At 35.1% G+C, this 20,745-nt stretch overlaps 1 protein-coding gene and 1 pseudogene across 6 annotated transcripts in view; one reads left to right on the top strand and one right to left on the bottom strand.

Moving 5' to 3' along the window:
* Nucleotides 1-2,449: 2,449 nt before the first annotated feature.
* CEP57L1 (centrosomal protein 57 like 1) overlaps nucleotides 2,450-20,745 on the bottom strand; it is a 78,894-nt gene continuing 60,598 nt past the window's right edge. For 4 of the 6 annotated variants that reach the window (XM_049654118.1, XM_049654119.1, XM_049654121.1 and 1 more), the window contains 7 exons: nucleotides 16,501-16,617; nucleotides 13,509-13,586; nucleotides 12,955-13,041; nucleotides 9,850-9,927; nucleotides 9,489-9,733; nucleotides 8,113-8,257; nucleotides 5,617-6,043 (listed from right to left, as the gene is read on the bottom strand). In XM_049654118.1, the coding sequence (XP_049510075.1) occupies nucleotides 5,825-6,043; nucleotides 8,113-8,257; nucleotides 9,489-9,733; nucleotides 9,850-9,927; nucleotides 12,955-13,041; nucleotides 13,509-13,586; nucleotides 16,501-16,617 (969 nt within the window). In that variant the 3' untranslated portion in view covers nucleotides 5,617-5,824. Of the gene's footprint in view, nucleotides 3,421-4,222; nucleotides 4,319-5,616; nucleotides 6,044-6,912; nucleotides 7,324-8,112; nucleotides 8,258-9,488; nucleotides 9,734-9,849; nucleotides 9,928-12,954; nucleotides 13,042-13,508; nucleotides 13,587-16,500; nucleotides 16,618-20,745 lie in introns of those variants that run through there. The other 2 variants (XM_049654122.1, XM_049654123.1) reach the window with 2 other exon arrangements.
* On the top strand, nucleotides 11,097-11,565 carry LOC125938776 (ubiquitin-conjugating enzyme E2 D3-like; annotated as a pseudogene).

Raw genomic sequence — 20,745 nt, 5'->3', positions numbered from 1 at the left:
GATTTTTTTTTTACCTTCTTTATTCTCTACTCCCTTATTTTACTTCAGTGTTTCATACCTATTTTTTCTACTCGTGTCTTGATACATGGTTATGTAGACAATACATCTTTGAAATTTATATTAAGTGAACTAGTATCTTCAATCAACAAGAATTAAGAATCCTAGTCCAATACTGCCATGAGGTGAAAAAGCAAATGAAAGCTATATATATCAAGAAAAAAAATGAAGAAATACAAATAGGCCAACTTTATCTATCAATAGATGAGAAATTTAGTAGACAAATATTTAAGCATCTTCTCTGGGATGGTCATTATACCTCTATGTCAACTATTGTTTTCTTCCTTCTGTTATATTTCTGTACAGTCTCCTCTATCAGACTTTAAGCAACGTGAAGAGAGAATTCATGTATAATGTGTCTTTGAATCTCCCATAGCATCTAGCACAGTATCCTGGAGATCAACAAATACTTGAGTAGAGATCAGTAACTACTTCCTGAATGAACATGTCCAACACACCAATACACAAATAAAGAACTACCTTTGTTCTCTAATCTCTTCCTCTTAGCATTATAAAATCAAAGAAAGCATGATTCTGAGTGCCTGTTGTCTGTACACCCAAACAAACAACAAAATACTGGAATATTTTAACCAATGGTTATGTAAAACTTGGTCACATATCCTTGAAAGATGAAACAGCAGCACAATTGAACTGGTGTCTAAAACAGCAGTACCTGACCCATTATGCTTACTCTGATGAGACCATCAAAGAAGGTTAACTAAGTTTCATGACAAGCAATTATCAAATATTTATTGAGAGGTCTACTTATGGGCTAGGTATTGTGCCAAGTGCTGGGCTACAGTGGTAAGCAAGGCAGGATCATGCCCTTAGGGAGATTTCAGTCTATGGGAAAGACAAACAAATAAACGATAACAAGAAAGTATACTAACTGCAAACAAAGGAGAAATACCAAGAAGAGGCAGCTGAGCCAGATTTGGGAGAAGGCGAGGGGGGGGGGGGGGGGGGGTATTAAGGGGAGATTTAAAGAGAGCTTCCTAGAGGAAGCAGTAAATTGAGACCTGAAGAATGAGGTAAGGCTAGACAAGCAATATCTATGCAGGAAAAATCTAGGCAGAGAGTACGATGGATAAATTCACCCTTATTTTAAAAGATTATTCCAGAAAAATGATTATGTCACAGGACTTTTTATCTTTAAAAAATTTTTCAAATTTTATTTAAATCCAGGTTGGTTAACATATAGTGTAATAATGATTTCAGGAGTAGAATTCAGTGATTCATCACTACGTATCTTTTTTGACAGCTAACTCATAATTCCCAACGTTCCTCCTCCAAGCACATTGGATTCAGTCTCCCAACACTGCGGACTGCTGAACTGGTCATTAACAAGACCTATATTGTCACAAAACTGCTTTAGAGCATTAAGTAACAATTTGCTTCTCTATTATTTTCTGCTGAAACTATCAAAGCACATAGGTACACAATGAACCATACATACATAGTAAAAAAATAAACTTCTTCATAGTAAAAGATAAACTTCTATTTCTTTAAAAAATAAACCCCTGAATTGGGGTGTGCTAATTTATAGTTCTAATAATTGCCTATGGCATCTAGCAGGATCTTGCACCAAATGAGAATTCAATGACTCTATCCCAATAAGGAGAACACTCCCAAAAATTCTACCAGGAAAAAAAAAATCCACCTGATTCTTCAAATGATTCACAACAACAACAACAACAAAAAAAAAAAAAAAAAAAAAAAAACAAACCTCTGACCTAGACAATATTTTAAAACTTTAAACTTTACAATTTTGTTATGACTAATTCTCCTTACATAACAAAATATGAAAAAGGAATTAAAGAAGTTACATGAAAATAAGCATATAGATTGTGAAGAAAAAGGCTGAAGCATTGGCCAAGTATATTCAATTACCAAGAAGTAAATTTAGTTTTACATCAATGACAGCCAATATAATTTTATCTTCATTTCATCAAAAGGTGCCATGGAACCCATAATGAGTTTTTTTTTTCCCCCCTCACAGATGCTATTATGCCATAGAGAGTTTTGTCTTATTATACATCTGGGAGTCAGCTTAGTTATCTAAACTTCACATACAATTAAATGTTCTCAGTGCAGACAGCTTTAGTTACAGCTGAATAGAGTTCCAGGAAACCCCATTAGGAGTTTCACTATTTACTCTACACCAACAATGGCAGCTGGCACATTTTTGGCCACGGTGAGCAGTCCTTCCACTGTGCATAACCAACTAGACTTTCCCCCTTAGTTTGATTCTCACCACATTGCAATCAAATTTTAATTTAATTTTTTGATGTCCTGTTACAGATTAAGACTACTCCTTTATAGTTAAAAGTTGTAATTTTTTAGTTGTATTGTTATATTTAAAAAAAATTTTTTTTTTTTTTTACATTTTATTTATTTTTGATAGAGAAAGAGCACAAGTGGGGGAGGGGCAGAGAGAGACGGAGACACAGAATCTGAAGCAGGCTCCAGGCTCGGAGCTGTCAGCACAGAGCCCAACGTGGGGCTCGAACTCACAAACCGCGAGATCATGACCTGAGCCAAGTCGGAAGTTTAACCGACTGAGCCACCCAGGCGCCCCTGTATAGTTGTATTTTTAAAGTAAAAAGGCTATATAAAAATCTCAAAAACAACTTTTTTTGAGAGAGAGAGAGAGAGAGAGAGAGAATGTGCACTAGTGTACATGAGCAGCTGAAAAGCAAAGGGAGAGAGAGAGAATCTTAAGCAGGCCCCACCCTGGGGCTTGATGTCATGACCCTGAGATCATGACATGAGCCAAAATCAAGAGTTGGATGCTTAACTGACTGAGCCACCCAGGCATCCCTCAAAAACAACTTTTAAGTACACCACCACCACTAGCTAGCTCCCTATTTTAAGTATCTCCTTTTATCTTATACTGCTGAAAAATGAGCATGTCCCTTCAACCCCTCTATATTCAGCTAATACCCAATAAAAATGGCTAGGCTGCCAATGACCCATACAAGTACAGTTAACTCAAGATTCCAGGAACTGCTATTTCCAGAATTAGAATATTCACAATACCTGCTGTTTTAAACACTCACTTTCTAGTTTCCCAGTTTCATCGAAGTTGAGACCTGTCTTGGCTAGACAGTTCCAATTTCATTTTTTTCAATTTCTGATTAAATAAAAAACAAACAAACCTGTTTTTCACTTAAGTGAACAAAATCCACGATATCCTACGAGTCTCTGCTAGGCAGAGCACAGCTGCAGGGTTGCCATGGCAACTCTTGTACACTGGCCACAGATTGCCCTTGTCCAAGAAGGAAATCATTTGCTCCACCCCTGAGGAGTCAAAGGCTCTGGTAAGCAGCAGTCTGTGAGCAGGACACATTTCTAGTTCAGTAGCTGTGACGGAGCAACAAGAGACAATTCTTTAGTGTTTCTCCATAATGTCACCCAACAACCAAAACAGATTCCAAATCAAGTTGCCATGTGTGATTATGTATTTCTACACCATGGTAAGGTTATATTCTTTACCCACTCTCACTAGAAACCTGAGCTAGGGAATAAGCCAGAACAGTTTCCTCTCAGACACAGAAAAGAAGAAGAAAAAAAAAACCCAAGTAATTAGAATATTCCCACTTTTACAAAGAATACGTTTTGGCTCTCGCTTTCAGGCTTTAACACATGCAAACTCAGGTTGTCTGACAATTTTTGGTGGGGCAGGGCAGTCAGATTTAACATTTATTGAGTTTTTACTCAATGCCAACCCTTCTGCTGGGTGGTTTCTATGACACGTTACTTCATTTATTCCTCACAACAACGCTGTGAGTTAGGTAGCAATACAATCCCTACTTTACAAATAAGAAATGGAGGCCCTGAAAAGTTATTTGATTGTTCAAACTACTAAATGGTGGAGTCACAATTTGAACCCAAGTCTTCTAATTCTGAAATCTTATGGTTTTTCTTCTATGCTACATTGATTTTCCAAGAAAATTCTCAATTCTTAACTAAAATATTCAAGTGTTCCTAGAATGACTTTGTTTTTGTTTTACCAATACAGTTTCACAAGTGATGACTTCACTACTGATAATCTAAGTGTAGTCAGCCACTTTCCTAAGTGCATGGAAAACAAAGACACAGAAAGAGACAGGGCTGCATTACGGCCCTGGTGAGTTTTTTGCTAAGTTTAAACTACAGCACTCACATTCTCAAGGAGGAAAGGCAAAGTTGAAAAGTAGGTAAGGTGATGAAAATGAATTTAGATGAAGCACTCTGTGGAACGTCTCTGGGGCTGAAGAAGCTGCAGAGGGAGAGGGAATAAGAGTGGGTGAAGGACACATGCAGTATTTAAACCAGAGACAATCTTTCATCTCCATCATTAGTCACTTTCAAGGATAATTTCAAGTATCCATCTGCCCATTTTCAGTCATTTTTGCACTTCAGGTTTGGAAAGTTCTTCTAACTTAGCACCTCTGCTCTCAGTGAGAATGAATCAGTTTTCTTCTTCCCTCACCAGAGATCTACAATTACCACCTTCCCCCCACCCCCTGCCACACACACACACTTTTAGGGAATTTCTTAGGAGGACTGTCTTTAACATAATTGCTTTTCCTAGCTCCCCAAGATCTTGACCTGAAAATTCTTTCATACCTATAGCTTGATCATTCCCCCAGCTGTAGATAAATATACCATCAATTCTGACCCTTTGGAATCACCATCTCTTAAACTGCTACCCTAGCTTCTGAGTTCCTCCTTTCTATTATGCCTTTTCTGTCAGTCTTCTATTTCTACTTCAGCTGATGACTTCAGTTCTCTAGTTGGCCCAAAGGATTTCAGTGAAAAAAACAAAAAAGTTCAAGAGTCATAATAGTTTCCATAGGTTTCTGGAAAGATAGGTCAACAAGTGTAAATTTATTATAAAGCATACATATACAAAGACATTGCTTATGACATCACTGACTTAAAAATATATAAAAAAAAAGATCATATTTCTCTGAATTGTTACTGGATAAGGTAATAAAACATCCAATTTCATTTTCCTGTACTTTCCTATAAAAGTGGGTCCTGGAAATTTACATTCTCAATTTATACTGATGAATATTAAACATAATGCAAAGATTAAAACTCATCAAAAGTTTTAGTGATAAAGGAATAAGATAAATAGATCACTGGTGTTAAAAAGCAGCACTGGATTTGTAAAAGAGAATAGTAATTGCAGAAAAAGGCTTCTGCAGTTAAGTTATTGACATCTAAAAATTAAGTAACCATGAGTTCCTATTTATAATTGTCACATAAAAACTTGGGCTAAAGGCTTCTTTACAGGGCTCTTCCATTTACAAAAAAGAAAAACATTTCATAGCTCATAAAATAAGATAGGGAAGAAGCACCAGGAAAGGTAAAAGACCTTTCCTTACTCTGTTCATTTTATATTGGTTCTTAAGGTTATAAGCCTACTAAATAAAAAAGTGGAATGGTACTTGTATCTCAAATTTCACTTAATTTTAAATACCATCAATCCAGTATAATTGCTTAGATTTAGCTTAAGAGGTCTGCAAAATGAGCAATGTGTCTAAAACATGGAGAGATTAGGTATTTCAGTCAGAGAAACAAAAACGCAGTCATTTATTATTCGGGACTCTTAGGAGGTTGCTACGCATTAATTTAAAAATATTACAACTTGACACTTTATAAGGACTAGAAACATAATTCAAAATTTCATAAGGTATATTAAATTAAAACCACTTTAGACAATTCAAGATCTCATTGACAAGAGTTCATGTAAGGTGATAGTTTTACTATTGTGTTATTACTGTTCCCACATGATATCATCTCTTCGCAATTTCATTTGAAGATTATGGACTCGTACTGGATGAAAGTTGCTGTTCTTCTGAAGAGAGTTAGTTAGCAAACATTTTCTGGGGCTATTTTTTATGTTCTTTGATCCTTTAGGGCTGCTATCTTCTCGCTGAATACCTGAAGCTTCACTCATCTTTGAGTTTTGAATTTTTTGCTGCAGTTTACGGACCTGGAGAGAAAAAAATCTAACATTTTAGTAAAAAAAGATATAAAAAACATACCCTAAAATGGATTGGATTGACGGTTTAAAGGTTACATGAAATTAAAAAGTTCATTAGGTCTTTACTGAATACCTATCATATGCCTAACACTATGCCAGTTAGGTAGAAATATAATGAATAAAACAAACCTTGCTCTCAAAAAGCTTATAACTCTTATTAGTGAAAGAAAAGCATATATGTGACAAGTAGAGAATAATTCAGGCTGGGATAACTCTGAGTGGGACAAAAGGTGTTTATTTGAGAAGGCCAAAGTAGGACAAGATCAATGTGGACTGAGAAGATCAGTGAGAAGCTGCAAGGAAGATTTATAAGGGATATGAAACGAGTAAAAACTGGAGAACAGAGACAAGAGAAAAAGACCTTTCAGGAATGAGCACTGAATTTATAGAGTTGAATGTACATATACATATTTTACTTGAAAGTATTCCTGAATTTAAAGTATTACTGAATGCCAGTTAAAAGATGTCTCATTGGGGGCGCCTGGGTGGCGCAGTCGGTTAAGCGTCCGACTTCAGCCAGGTCACGATCTCGCGGTCCGTGAGTTCGAGCCCCGCGTCAGGCTCTGGGCTGATGGCTCGGAGCCTGGAGCCTGTTTCCGATTCTGTGTCTCCCTCTCTCTCTGCCCCTCCCCCGTTCATGCTCTGTCTCTCTCTGTCCCAAAAATAAATAAAAAACGTTGAAAAAAAAAATTAAAAAAAAAAAAAAAAGATGTCTCATTGGGTGGTATCTGGTAACAGTTGATGGAATTAAATGAAACAAAACCTATCAACTAGCCAAAACCTATTTCTGCCAAACCCAGTCCATTACTTAGTCTATTTCACTTATGCATGGGCCTAATTTGTAGATCTGATCCAGATATTGGCTGAGAACCTAGTATGTGTCCAAGGCCATTTAAATTTCAGAAATTAAATTTATCATGATAAAATGCTTGAAAATTTATACTGCTATAGCTATTATGGAGTAGAAATAATATTTTTCAAAATTTAATTTACGTATGTTAAAAATATGACTATTTTTGTATTCCCTTCAAATTTCTCCTATGCAATTCTAAGAAAGTGTATGTTTTATAATCTTCACCCTAACACAATCATACAAAAAAATTTACTTACTACAGCTTTAAAAGCCAGTAAAATGAAGATATTTGCTTTAAAAGTTTCATTTCCTCTTTTTCTCTTTATTAGTCATAGAAGAATAAAGGCAGTAAAATTCTGAATCCTTTATCACTTTCCTATAAAAGCGGGGAAGGCTGAGTTGTGAGGTTAATATATCACCAACTTATATGAATGCTGACTATTCTATATAGGCAGATAGTTACATGATGTGATTTGAGGGTTCCTGGAAAGACTTCTGCCTTCTGCTCCAGCAGGGTAATAGTGCTAATAATCCAACCTATGGAGTCACTGTCTTGGGATAAAATATTATCATATTCCATGATTCTTCTGTTGAAATATTAAAATTGCTATGCCATTCTTAGTTATTAAGCATTTGCATGCAAGGACAGAGTCCCCCTTACCACCACACTATAGCTAGTTAAGCATAGGTCCTCAGGGAATGGAACACAGCCTAACTTGTTCTGGGAAAGTACAAACAATGGTTTTAGCATTAGAGTACTGCTTGCGGAGCCAGGTTATGTATGGGTACTGAAACAGAGACCTGTCAACATAAGAGTCTTCATTAAAGCATTAGGGGCAGGAAAAATAAAGGGCAAGAATGTTAAAAGGGTAACCAGGAGGGCTGCAAAGCAAACTTAGCCTCCCTCAAAATTTTCCCAAGGTCATTTCTGAATACATAACTAAACATTCTTGTTCCCCTTACTTTACAATTATCTTGGAGAGTTATGTAGGAGGCCATGTTATTCCAATGGGACAGATGGCTCTATAATAGGCCTAATTTCTATCTGTCATCTTTTCACTAAACCACATATACAGACCTCAAATTTGAAAGATCATGCAGAGATATAACATTGACTCCAAATATGTTATCTTTTTATTAAAATCTTTAACTAAAGCCTTCTTACATTATCTTGATGCTTCATCAGTTTGGAAATTTGTTCTCCTTTAATTTCCATTTTCTTGACTAAATGCTCTAGTTCACATTCTATGTCTTCACAGACTGAATGACTTTCAGTCTCCTTCATTTGATTTAGTAGTTCTTCGTGCTCCCTATGAAAGAAAAGCAAATATCAAGTACTATTATGGTTTATATGTTATATGTCTTTGGTATAATTAAACAATATTCTGTTCAATCATAAATTTTTGCCAGTTAAATATTAATCTTCAAAGACAGTCTCTTTATGTAGGGTTATCTAATTAAATCTACAGTAAATATAAAAGGCTCTTGTGATTTGAGATTAGATAAATTTAGAAATATCCTAGACTTAGGGTCTTAAAGAACCTTAGAATAAAGTCCAAATTTTTGATACTCATAGCTAAATGTAATAAAACATTCTGATGTCCTTAGCTAAAAGTATTAAAGGATTCTCTTTAGTTCCAACTTTGGAATTCTTAATATAGGGTGTTTAGGAAGAATTACAGCTATAAAAGTATTTGCCTGAGAAATCCCTAGATTTGGTGATTGCCTACTACTGTCAAGAGAACTAGTTATATCTTCTACAGAGGTCTTATTTCAACTAGCTGGCTACCCAAATCTCGTATTGTCTGGGATTTTTGTTGAATATATATTTAAACTTGGGGCTTAAAATATGTATCCTATACAGATCTTGTTTACTATGGATGCTTCAAAACTTATATTGCAGACCAGACAGAGTTTAAAACAAGAAACTGCTTTCCTACTTGTCTAATGAAATGCCACTTAATTAAAAAGATTATAAAAAGCAAAAGGAGAATCTTTCTTATAAAAGCATTTGTGAGTTATAATTTAAGGTCACCTGACCCCATTTGTTAGGACAGTAATAATTGTCTATAAGTTCAGATCTTGGGAACACAGAAACTCCTTAGATTGGAAAAGCAGTAATTATACACAGTTGAAAATTTAAATACAATGAAAAATCAGTGGCAACTCTGCAGATGAAAGTAAGTCCCAATCTAAGTGAGGCCTTTAAGAATTTATAAGTGGCAGGGGTGCCTGGGTGGCTCAGTCAGTTAAGCGTCTGACTTCAGCTCAGGTCAGGATCTCATGGTTTGTGAGTTCAAGCCCCGTATCAGGCTCTGTGCTGACAGCTCAGGGCCTGGAGCCTGCTTTGGATTCTGTGTCTCCCTCTCTCTCTGCCCCTCTGTGCTCTGTCTCTCTCTCTCAAAAATAAACATTAAAACAATTTTTTTTAAGTTTAAAAAAAGATAAAGAATTCATAAGTGGCATTGTTCTTAAGACTGAGAAGAAAAAAGATGCCTACATATCTTGCTACTTCTTCTGATAAAGAATAAAAATACTTACATACTCATTTGGTCCAGTTCACCTTGCATTGCCATCAAAAGTTCAGACAAATTGTCACAAATAGAAAGGGAATTTTTTGAGTCAGAAGGTTCAGCTTTACACTGGGCACTTGTTCTAGTAGGCTTGTAGAGACATCTAAGCTCAGTAACTTCAGTAGGTTTCCGAAGGATATGTGGCCCATAATGTTGCATCATCTGCAGGAGGCTTTGCATACTTCTATTCACAGAATGGCCTGCACTGGCAGACTTTAGGGGAAAAGAAATAGCTGAGAACAATTTTAAATGACTCATGGTATTTAAATAGCACTTACAACAAAACAGGAGTGTGTCAGAACAAGTATCTTCATTTTTTCCTCTCTTACCTTCTCAGCCATAATAGGCAGTGATTCAAACTTGGAATAAATTTGCTGATGTGGTCCTCTCTTTAAACATTTAGTTTTCTAAATATTAACAAAGGAAAAAGAGTAAAAAAAAAATTTTTTTTAAGACGTTTATGATATGAAGAAGTTTCGAAACTCAACAGTGAACAATCTGATTAGAAAGAAGCAAAAAATATGGATAGACATTTTGCTGAAAAGGTCATATGTACGGCAAATAAATACATGAAAAGATCTGCAACACATTAGCCATTAGGAAAATGCAAGTTACAATGAAATATCACTACACAGCTAACAGGATGGCCAAAATGGAGAACAGTGACAACAACAAATGCTGGCAAACATACGGAGAAGCCAGATCACTCATGCATCACTTGTAGGAATACAAAATAATATAGCCACTTTGGAAAATAATTTGGAAATTTCTTGTAAAACTAAACATGTACTTCTCATATGACCTGGCAATTATACTCTTGGATATTTATCCCAGAAAAATTAAAACCTACGTTCACACAAAAACCTATATGCAAATGTTCATAACAGCTTTATTTGTGATAGTCAAAAACTGAAAACGATCCAAATCTCCTTCAACAGGATCCAGCAAATATCAACACATTCTTTTTATTTCTGTGTAGTATTTCATGTTATAGATGTACTACAGCTTAATCACTGATAGCAAAGCAGGATGAGCTGGACGAAATAAGTATGTAAGTATTTTTATTCTTTATCAGAAGTAGCAAGATACGTAGGCATCTTTTTTTTTCTCAGTCTTAAGAACAGTGTCACTTATGAATTCTTAAAGGCCTCGCTTAGATTGGGATTTATTTTCATCTGCAGAGTTGTCACTGATTTTTTATTGTATTTATTGATAGTACTAAGTTTTCAACTGTGTATAATTACTACTTTTCCAATCTGAGGAGTTTCTGTGTTCCCAAGATCTGAACTGACAGACAATTATTACTGTCCTTTTAACAAATGGGTTCTGGTGACCTTAGATTATATAAAACTGCTTCCAGGATCTATTGTATTGTTATCATCTGTTGTGTCATTTAGTGCCACTTTTATAAAGTATTGCAGAATACGTTTCTCTGAGTTTAGTACTAGGGGCAGCTTGAGGGAAGCCCTGGCCCCTCCCTCTGTGCCTGTGTCTGGCAGAGCCAGTGTGAGACAAAAAGACAATCCTTCCCTGTGCCTAGATAATCAAGAGTTTTGGTCCAGTCTTTGAGCACCCATTGAGAAAGTGAGGGGCCAGACAAAAAGCACAAGTTATGGGACTGAAATGGATTAATAAGAGTGATTTGGCCCGTGACCCTGTAGCACAGTGTTCTGCAGGTCCAGTTGGGGAAGATATGTTTCATCAGCAAGCCACAATTATGGGACCTAATGATGGCCCATATTGAGGCAGTGTATTCTTTTTGACAATTCGTTTTCCTATAGACTCTTCCTTGAAGCCACCTAAGGTTGCATTTACAAGAAGAATTTATCAATCAGTATTTTTCAAATATTACAGGATTGGTAGCATTTGCCTTGATATTCGAAGATCACAGTGATCTCCTGCTTTAATTATTTCTAAATTATCCATTTGTTCCCTGCTATATGATCCAAACCCAGATGACACCCTAGTGCCAGAGACTGCATGGATCTATAAAATAGAAGTACAACAGAGTATCCTGGAAATGGACTCAGAAGTATGCTATGTGATGCTACCTTAAAGTCAGAATAGCCTGCATTATAGCCGGAATAAACTTTGAATTACTGTTCCTTTTTTGATTTTCTTAGCTGGCTACTCCCTTATCAGACTTCATCTTTTAAAATGTTATTTTTTGTTTATCTCCCTCCATTCATTTGCATACTCATCTGACAAAGACCAGCTTTGGACAACAACTGCTTTTAGAAACTAAAAAGTAGTTATAAGGGAACAGTTGCCCAAGATTCAGAATTGTTTTTTTTAAAAAGGAGCATGTATATTATGTGGCCAGTGTCTTTACTCTAACTTGGTTATGAGACTAAAACCATCCTGCACTGCTCTAATACACTGAAGAAATCACCTGAGCGGGAGGGAGGTGGATGCTCGGTTGTCACATCAAAGGAAGCAGCGTTATTCAAGTACCCATTCTTTTTTTAAACTTCTACTGTTAGAGATACTTTATGCTAAAAAATGATATGACTGGGGGGGCGCCTAGGTTGGTTCTGTTGCTTTAGGGTCCGACTTCAGCTCAGGTCATGATCTTGCAGTGCATGGGTTCAAGCCCAGCGTAGGGCTCTGTGCTGACAGCTGGGAGCCTGGAATCTGTTTCAGATTCTGTGTCTCTTTCTCTCTCTCTCTGCCCCTCTCCCACTTGCACTCTGCCTCTCTCTCTCTCAAAAATAAATAAACATTAAAAAAAACTGATGTGACTGGAGAAATGGTATTAATTTATGGCATCAGCAGAACAGAAAATGTGATGTATTTTATGCATGTTAATATAGGAATGACATGCTCTTGTTCTATAGAGAATGGAAACTGCAAGCCAAATACCCTTTGTATTCCAAAATGGGGTCTCAAACATTTTTAAATTTTCATTTAAATTGTTAGGAGACTTGGAGCTATTTGTTAATCTATCTTCCAACACACCATTTAATACAGCATTAAATAAATGATACAAGCTGTCAATGGATGAGTAATCAACTAATAGCTCTGCTAGTAACTGATTTATTTTTCTTCAATAAAGTTGTACATACTGAAAAAAAAAAGAGTTTAGAACTAGAAAAATGTCTGTCTCTCTGGAAAAACTGGAATGCTCACTGTTATTTCACAAAGACAGATATACTGACCGTTACATGCTCCTTTTTGCTTTGATTGTCGAGCAAGCTTGGAACTAGGTTTTGTGCTCAACTATGGATACTTTCTTTAACCTAGGTTTTACAGAATATTCTATCCTCAAACCTAAAACCATCATCACTCAACTTATGTTTTAATCCACATTTCATAGCATTATTGCATGCCTTTTATTATAAATCTCTTCAAATTCTTTTTGGAAATAGATAGATATAAATATTAGAAGAGTAAAGAAATAGACATTAGCAAATAAGAATAAAGTATCTGCCTACCTTTGAAGATTTCTTCTTCTCCTTGGAGCATTTTTTATTTGATACTGAAGACATTAAAATTCTACTGATTTCAAGTCCAGTTTGAAGCTACAATATTAAAGAACAAGCTTTATAAAACTGATTTTTAATAAGCTCTTCAAAGACATTATAATGAGAAATCAAGTCTCAGTTTATAAAGACAAAAATGCTTTCTGAGGAAGAAAACTCCAAATACTATTTTTTGTATGTGAAAGCCACTAAGTCTATTGATAATTACAACCATTTTCTGTTTATGAGAGTGCATTACTTAATACACGTATACCAATCAACTGAAAATCTATATCAGGAATTCTTTTGTAGATATATGTCAAAATTTCAGGACTACAAGACCTCTCTTGGCAGTGCATCCAAGTATATAAATATACTGGCTGACTTACTAAGAATTTCATTAGTATAGCAAAAAGAGACAAAACTAACAAGCAATGAAGCAGAAATTATAGGCTTCAGACAATGAAAAATAAGTATAATAAATAATCTGTGGTTTATTTTGATAAATAATATAATGCTCTATTTACTTCTGATGCTTTGTCCTGAAATAGCTTACGCTGATGTTCTTCTTCCTTAAGTTTTTCTTCTAAATGTTTAATCTTGCCCTGCAAAAGAACAAAAAAAACTGGGATTGTTATATAAAACCTAGAGTCAAATATCCTTTGTTCTTTTTCCAAATAGAGTCTTTGGAGTCTTAATTCTTAATAGTTCAGCAAATTAAACAGAAAGAAAGAAAAATAAAGGGCAAAAGATGCTAAGATTTTTCCTGGCTTCCTTCCTGTGCTTCTTTATCTGCTATTACATATAAGAGGAACAAAGGGAAAGCAAAGAATGTACATGCAAAGACATTAACTTCCAGCAACAAAATTGTAATGATGAAACTTCTGAGGTCTAGAGGGTCAAACAATTATAGCTTGGGTCTCAGTGTTTCATTCAAAACATAGACAAATCACAATAAATTTCTACTGTGTGCATATTATAAGGGTGCAGTTGTTGGCAGAGGGAATTCATAGGAAGACATATAATAAATATAATATATAGAATATATCATAATAAAAAGCTTTTGTCCAGTGAAGGAAACAATCAACAAAACTAAAAGGCAACCTACAGAATGAGATAAAATATTTGCCAGTGACATATCTGATAAAGGGTTAGTATTCAAAATATACAAAGAACTTATAAAACTCAACACCACAAAAATGAATAATCCAAGTAAAGGGGTAGAAGACATGAATAGACATTCTTCCAAAGGAGATATCCAGATGACCAAAGACACATGAAAAGATGCTCAACATCACTTATCATCAGGGAAATGCAAATCAAAACTACAATGAGATATCACCTCATACCTGTCAGAATGGCTAACATCAACAACACAAGAAACAACAGGTGTTGGTGAGAATGTGGAGAAAGGGGAACCCTCTCGCACTGTTGGTGGGAATGCAAACTGGTGCGACCACTCTGGAAAACAGTATGGAGTTTCCTCAAAAAGTTAAAAATAGGGGTGCCTGGGTGGCTCAGTCGGTTAAGCGTCCGACTTTGGCTCAGGTCATGATCTCACAGTGCATGGGTTTGAGCCACAAGTAGGGCTCTGTGCTGACTGCTCAGAGCCTGGAGCCTGCTTTGGATTCTGTGTCTCTCACTCTCTGCCCCTCCCCTGCTCGCATTTTGTCACTTTCTCTCTCAAAAATAAACATTAAAAAAATTTAAAAAAAAAAGTTAAAAATTGAACTACCCAGAAATTGCATTATTAGGTATCTAACCAAAGAATACAAAAATATTAATTCAAAGGGACACGTGCACCCCTATGTTTATAGCAGCATTACTATAACAGCCAAATTATGGAAACAGCCCAAGGGTTCACGACTGATGAATGGATAAAGAAGATGTGGCATGTGTATACACACACACACACACACACACACACACACAGGAGTATTACTCAACCATAAAAAAAGAATGAAATCTTGCCATTTGCAATGATGTGGATGGAGCTAGAGAGTATAATGCTAAGTGAAAAAAGTCAGAGAAGGACAAATACCGTATGATTTCACTCATATGTGGAATTAAAGGAATAAAACGGGTGCCTGGGTGGCTCAGTTGGGTAAGCATCCAACTCTTGATTTCGGCTCAGGTCATGATATTATGGTTTGTGAGATGAACCCCGTGTCAGGCTCTGCATTGACAGTGTGGAACCTGCTTGAGATTCTCTCTCTCTGCCCCACCCCTGCTCTCTCTCTTTCAAAATAAATAAACATTTTTAAAAAATAAATAAATAAAACAAATGAACAACAAAAAAAAGAGAGATAAAGTAAAAAATAGGCTCTTGGGGAGCCTGGGTGGCTCAGTCGGTTGAGCGCCCGACTCTTGATTTTGGCTCAGGTTGTGATACCAGGGTTGTGGGATCGAGCCCCATAACAAGCTCCGAGCTGAGCATGGAGCCTGCTTAAGATTCTCTCTCTTTCTCTTTGACCCCCTCCCCTGCTAGCACTCTCTCTCTCTCTAAAAAAATAAATAAAACAAATTAAAAAAAAAAAGACTCTTAACTATAGAGAACAAACTGATGGTTAGCGGAAGGGAGATGGGGGGAGGGATGGAGGTGATGGAGATTAAGGAATACATTTGTTGTGATGAGTACCAGCTGATGTATGGAATTGCAGAATCACTATATTGTATACCTGAAACTAATATTACACTGTATGTTAACTAACTGAAGTTTAAATAAAACCTTAAAAAAAAAAGAAAACAATTTTGTGACAATGTATGGTGAGGGATATTAATTAGACTTATTGTGGTCATCATTAGGTTGTACACCTGAAACTAATATAATGTTTTTTTCAGTTATAACTAAATTTTTAAAATATGAAAAAAGCATAAGATATGTTCCTTGTTATTTAACAGTTTACACTGTATGTAAGGAAACAAAAGTAATAGGCATGAAACAATTAAACAACAAAACAATGAATATAATTTGACTCAGACTATATACACACTCATACATATATATATATGTATTTTATATATAATATACATATGTATTTCATCTTATATCCATGCTATGGTTCAGACTGTGAAGACAGTACTATTTCAAAGGGAGAGCTTCCTGAGAATTGGAGAACTCAAGCAGGACCTGAAGAAGGTCTTATGAAATGAAGAAAATTTGGGTGGAGAAAGGAGAGGGCATTTCAGGATGGGATATAGGATAGACTTGACTGTAAGTGGTGAAAGTCAATCTTTTCAATATCCTTTAGGCAAATTATCTGACTAATGAAAATGTTCTGCCATTTCAGAAGAAGCCCAAATTACAATTTTACATCAAAAGGCAAGCTCATTCATGCCATGACAGAATGCATCAACTTTTTATCTCCACAGGCAGAAAATCATATCTGGATTACTAAGAGCTGTTAAAGAAGTTTTATAAATCAGATTTACTGTATATTCACACATAAGGCCAATAATGCTTAATACTAAAGATTTATTCCTGGCATCATCACTTCAAAGAAACAAATGGAAGCTTACCTCAGCAGTTTTCTGAGTTGCTGTAAGTTTAAAACATTCTTTTTCTAAGACATCTAGCTTTTCAAGTTTTGCTTGCAGCTTCATATGATCTTGCTCTTTTTCCCTTTGAAGCTGGGCCTGGAAAGGATAAAAACAAAACCTGAATTTGGCAAGTAATGCCAATGGCTCAAGAATAATACAACTTCTGAGAATTAAAGCACAATAAATCTGTCATAAGAAACATGTATATACATGTACATAGGTGCTTATGAGTAAAAAACAGAAAAATAAAAATACTTTTAAAAAACAAACATAATATTAAAAAATGAGCTATATTAGCATCAATGAAACAAACTCTTCTATGTATGTTAATATGACATTTCTACTAAGGAAAACATCATCAGTGAAACATATATTAAATAAACTGTTATTTGTAGGGTGACCAAACCTACACATTGATATATCTTTTAATTATAACACAGAAAATCAGCTATCAGAGAAATAAAGTATATAGAGAAACTGGAGAAAAGGAAAGTTATACATATATTTTCACATCTATACATTGTTTTGTAATAGTTATTTATTATCACACTAATGAAAGGTACTAATAATAGGGGCAACTGTGAGGAGGCAGGGGGTATATGAAAACTTTCTATACTGGCTGCTCAATTTTCTATAAACTTAACACTGCTCTAAAGAATAAAGAATATTAAAAAACAAAAAACTGAAACAAGCAATAAACAGTCTCAGTGACCTGTGGTCTAATATTCAACTGGCATTACAGAGGGAGAGAAGGAGAGAAGAATTATTCAGGCAAAAATAATTATTTGAAGTTATGATAATGGCTAAAAATTTACCACTTTTTAAAATGTTTATTTTTGAGAGAGAAAGAGACAGAGTGTGAGATGGGGGGGAGGGGCAGAGAGAGAGGGAGACACAGAATCTGAAGCAGGGTCCAGGCTCTGAGCTGTCAGCACAGAGCCTGACACGGGGCTGGAACTCACAGACTGTGAGATCGTGACCTGAGCCAAAGTTGGATGCTTAACCAACTGAGCCACCCAGGAGCCCCCAAAATTTTCCAAATTTGATGAAAAATATTACTGGACAGATCCAAGAATAATAACAAATTAAAAAACCCAAGCAGAGTAAGTACAAAGAAAACCATATTTGGGCACATCATCATCAAATTACTAAAAACCAGTGATAAAGGGAAAACCTTAGAAGCAGTCTGAGAAGTGATGATTCATTATGCACAGAGGAATGAAGATAAAAATTCTCATTAGAAACTATGAAATTCAGAAGACAATTGAGATCACATTTTTAATGTGCTGAGAGAACAAAAGCTGCCAACTATAATTTTATATCCAGTGAAAATATCCTTCACCAATAATAGTGAAGGAAGGACTTGTCCAGAAAAATATATGCTAAGAGAATTCTCAGCATACTTTTAAAGGATGTACTTTGGACTGAAGGAAATGACACCAGACATAAGATCATATCTACACAAAGAAAGAAAAACATTGGAAATGGTAAAAATGTGAATAGATACGTATTCCATCTTATTTCTTTAAATTTTCTTTAAAGGACAACCTTTTAAAGCAAAAATAATAATGATGTAGCGTGAGTTTTATAACACATACAGAAATAAAATTATGAAAACTGTAGCACAAAGGGGACAAGTGGAAGCACACTGTAGTAAGGATTGTACATCATATTGAAATGTTTTAATACTAATTCTTGGCCAACTGGTTTAGTTAAAAACACATATTTTAACTTGTACAACAGCTACTACAAAGAGGAGAGAAGTATCAGGAGGAAGAGAAGTCAATAAAATTTAAAAAGAAATCACTAGAGAAGTTAGAAAATATTTTTTAGCTGAATGACAAGAAAAACACAAAACATCTGGGGTGCCTGGGTGGCTCAGCTGGTTGAGTGATCTACTCGTGATTTCGGCTCAGGTCATGATCCGACGGTTGAGGGATCAAGCCCTGCATTGGGCTCCGCTCTGAGACTGCCTAAGATTCTCCCTCTCCCTCTTTCTCTCTCTCTCTCTCTCTCTCCACCCACCCTTCCTCCCCTTTCCCTGTCTTGCTGTCTCTCTAAAATTAACAAAACAAAACAAAACATCAACTCTGTGGGAGGCAAGTAAAGCGGTTAAGAGTGAACTCAGTAGCTTTCATCATAAAATGGCAACATTTAAGAGAAAGAATAAAAGTTTTAAAATCAATAAGGAAGGAAATAATAAAATGGAAATCAATTATGTAGGAAATAACAAAAAAACTATAAATAAAAAGTTATTTTAGTTATAAATAAAAGTTTAAATAAAAGTTTAGTATAAATAAAAGTTATAAATAAAAAGTTTGCAACAGATATAGGGGAAGGGAAGGAAAAGGAAAAAGAAGATAAAAACAGAGAGAGAGGCAAACCATTAGACTCTTAAATACATAGGACAAACTGAAGGTTGCTGGAGGGGGGTGGGCTAAATGGGTGATGGGCATTAAGGAGGGCACTTGTTGAGATGAGCAGTGGGTGTTATATGTAAGTAATGAATCACTAAATTCTACTCTTGAAATCAATACTACACTGTATGTTAACTAACTGGAATTTAAATTAACAAAAAGGAAAAAAAAGAAATGAAAAAAAGATGCTTTCTCAAAAAAAAAATGTTGCTTTTTTTAAAAAAATCAATAAAATTTATAGAAGTGATAGGTAGATGGATAATTTTTAAAAGAGTAAAATTATAAATTAGTAATACCAGAAATGAAAGAAGAGACATCTCTAAAGACACAAAAAGAAACAGAAAATCCAAGTAGCCCTATATCTGGTAAATAAATTGAATTCATAATTTAAAAACTGTCCACAAGAATACTCCAGATCCAGATGGCTTCTACCACATTTTAATTCTATCAAACACTTAAGGAAGAAATAACACTAGTCTTATACAAGGTCTTTCAGGAAACAGAACAAGAGCTCTTTCCAAGTAATTTTACAAGGGCAACAAAACCATGACAACAGAACTAGACAGACATTATGAGAAAATTACAAAGATCCTTCAAAGATACAGTCACAAAAATACTTAGGCAAAAATTTAGCAAACTGAATCAAGCAATGTAGAAAAAGAATAACGTATCAAAATCAGTTGGGGTCCATACCAAGAATGCAACATCGATTAACATTTGAAAATCAAATAATGTAACTTACCATATTAACAGAATAAAGGAGAAAAATCATATGACCCATCTGATGAGATGCAGAAAAAGCAATTAACAAAATTCAATACTCATTCATGACAAAAACTTTCAGCAAACTAAGAACAGAAGGTAATTTCCACAACTTCATAAGGGAGAGCTACGAATAACCTATAGATAATATCATAGTTAACAGTGAAAGACTGGCATCTTTCCCCAAAGATCAGAAACAAAGCAAGGATGACAGTCTTTACTACTTCTACTTAAAAGTGTATTAGCTGTAATAGCCAGTGCAGTAAGGTGAAAAAAGGAAATAAAAGCCATAAAGATTGGAAAAGAAGAAATAAAACTGTCTTTATCCACAGATGATAGGATTATGTATACTGAAAATCCCTAAAAAATTGAAAACTACTGGAACAAACAAATTAGCAAGACTATAGGATGCAAAGTCACACAAATATCAATTTTACTAGTAATAGAAAAATGGGAGGAAATGATACTGTTCATCATAGCATTAAGAAAACATTAAATTCTTAGAGATAAATTTAACAAAAGATGTGTAAGACCTCATTAAAAACTACAAACCACAACAAAGAGAAAGTAAAGACTGAAATAAACGGAGAATTACATCATGCTCATAGATTGAAAGATTAGATATTTTTGAGATGTCAATTTTCCTCCAAATGATCTCAAGATTTAACAAGACCACAGACAAAATCCCAGAAGACTTATTTTTTAGAAAATGCCACACTGAATATAAAATGTTTATAGAAGTGCAAAGGATCTATAATAACCACAATAATCTTCAAAAAGAACAAAGTGGGAAGATTTGCATTACTTGATTTCAAGACTTATTTTACAGCTACATGGTATACAGGGTCCCAGAAACAGACTTTATCTATATAGTCAATCAACCATATACAAAGCTGCCAATACAATTCAATGGGAGAAAGGATAGTATTGTAACGAATGGTGCTGGAACAACTGGACATCTACATGAAAAGAAATGTAACCTTCAACATTTTCTCTCGGCATACAAAAATTCCAGATGGAGCACACAGAAAAATGCAAACTAATA

This window comes from Panthera uncia (genome assembly GCF_023721935.1).
Source record: "Panthera uncia isolate 11264 chromosome B2 unlocalized genomic scaffold, Puncia_PCG_1.0 HiC_scaffold_24, whole genome shotgun sequence".
In the NCBI taxonomy this organism is placed as follows: Eukaryota; Metazoa; Chordata; class Mammalia; order Carnivora; family Felidae; genus Panthera; species Panthera uncia.
This window is presented reverse-complemented; position numbering and strand designations above follow the sequence as displayed.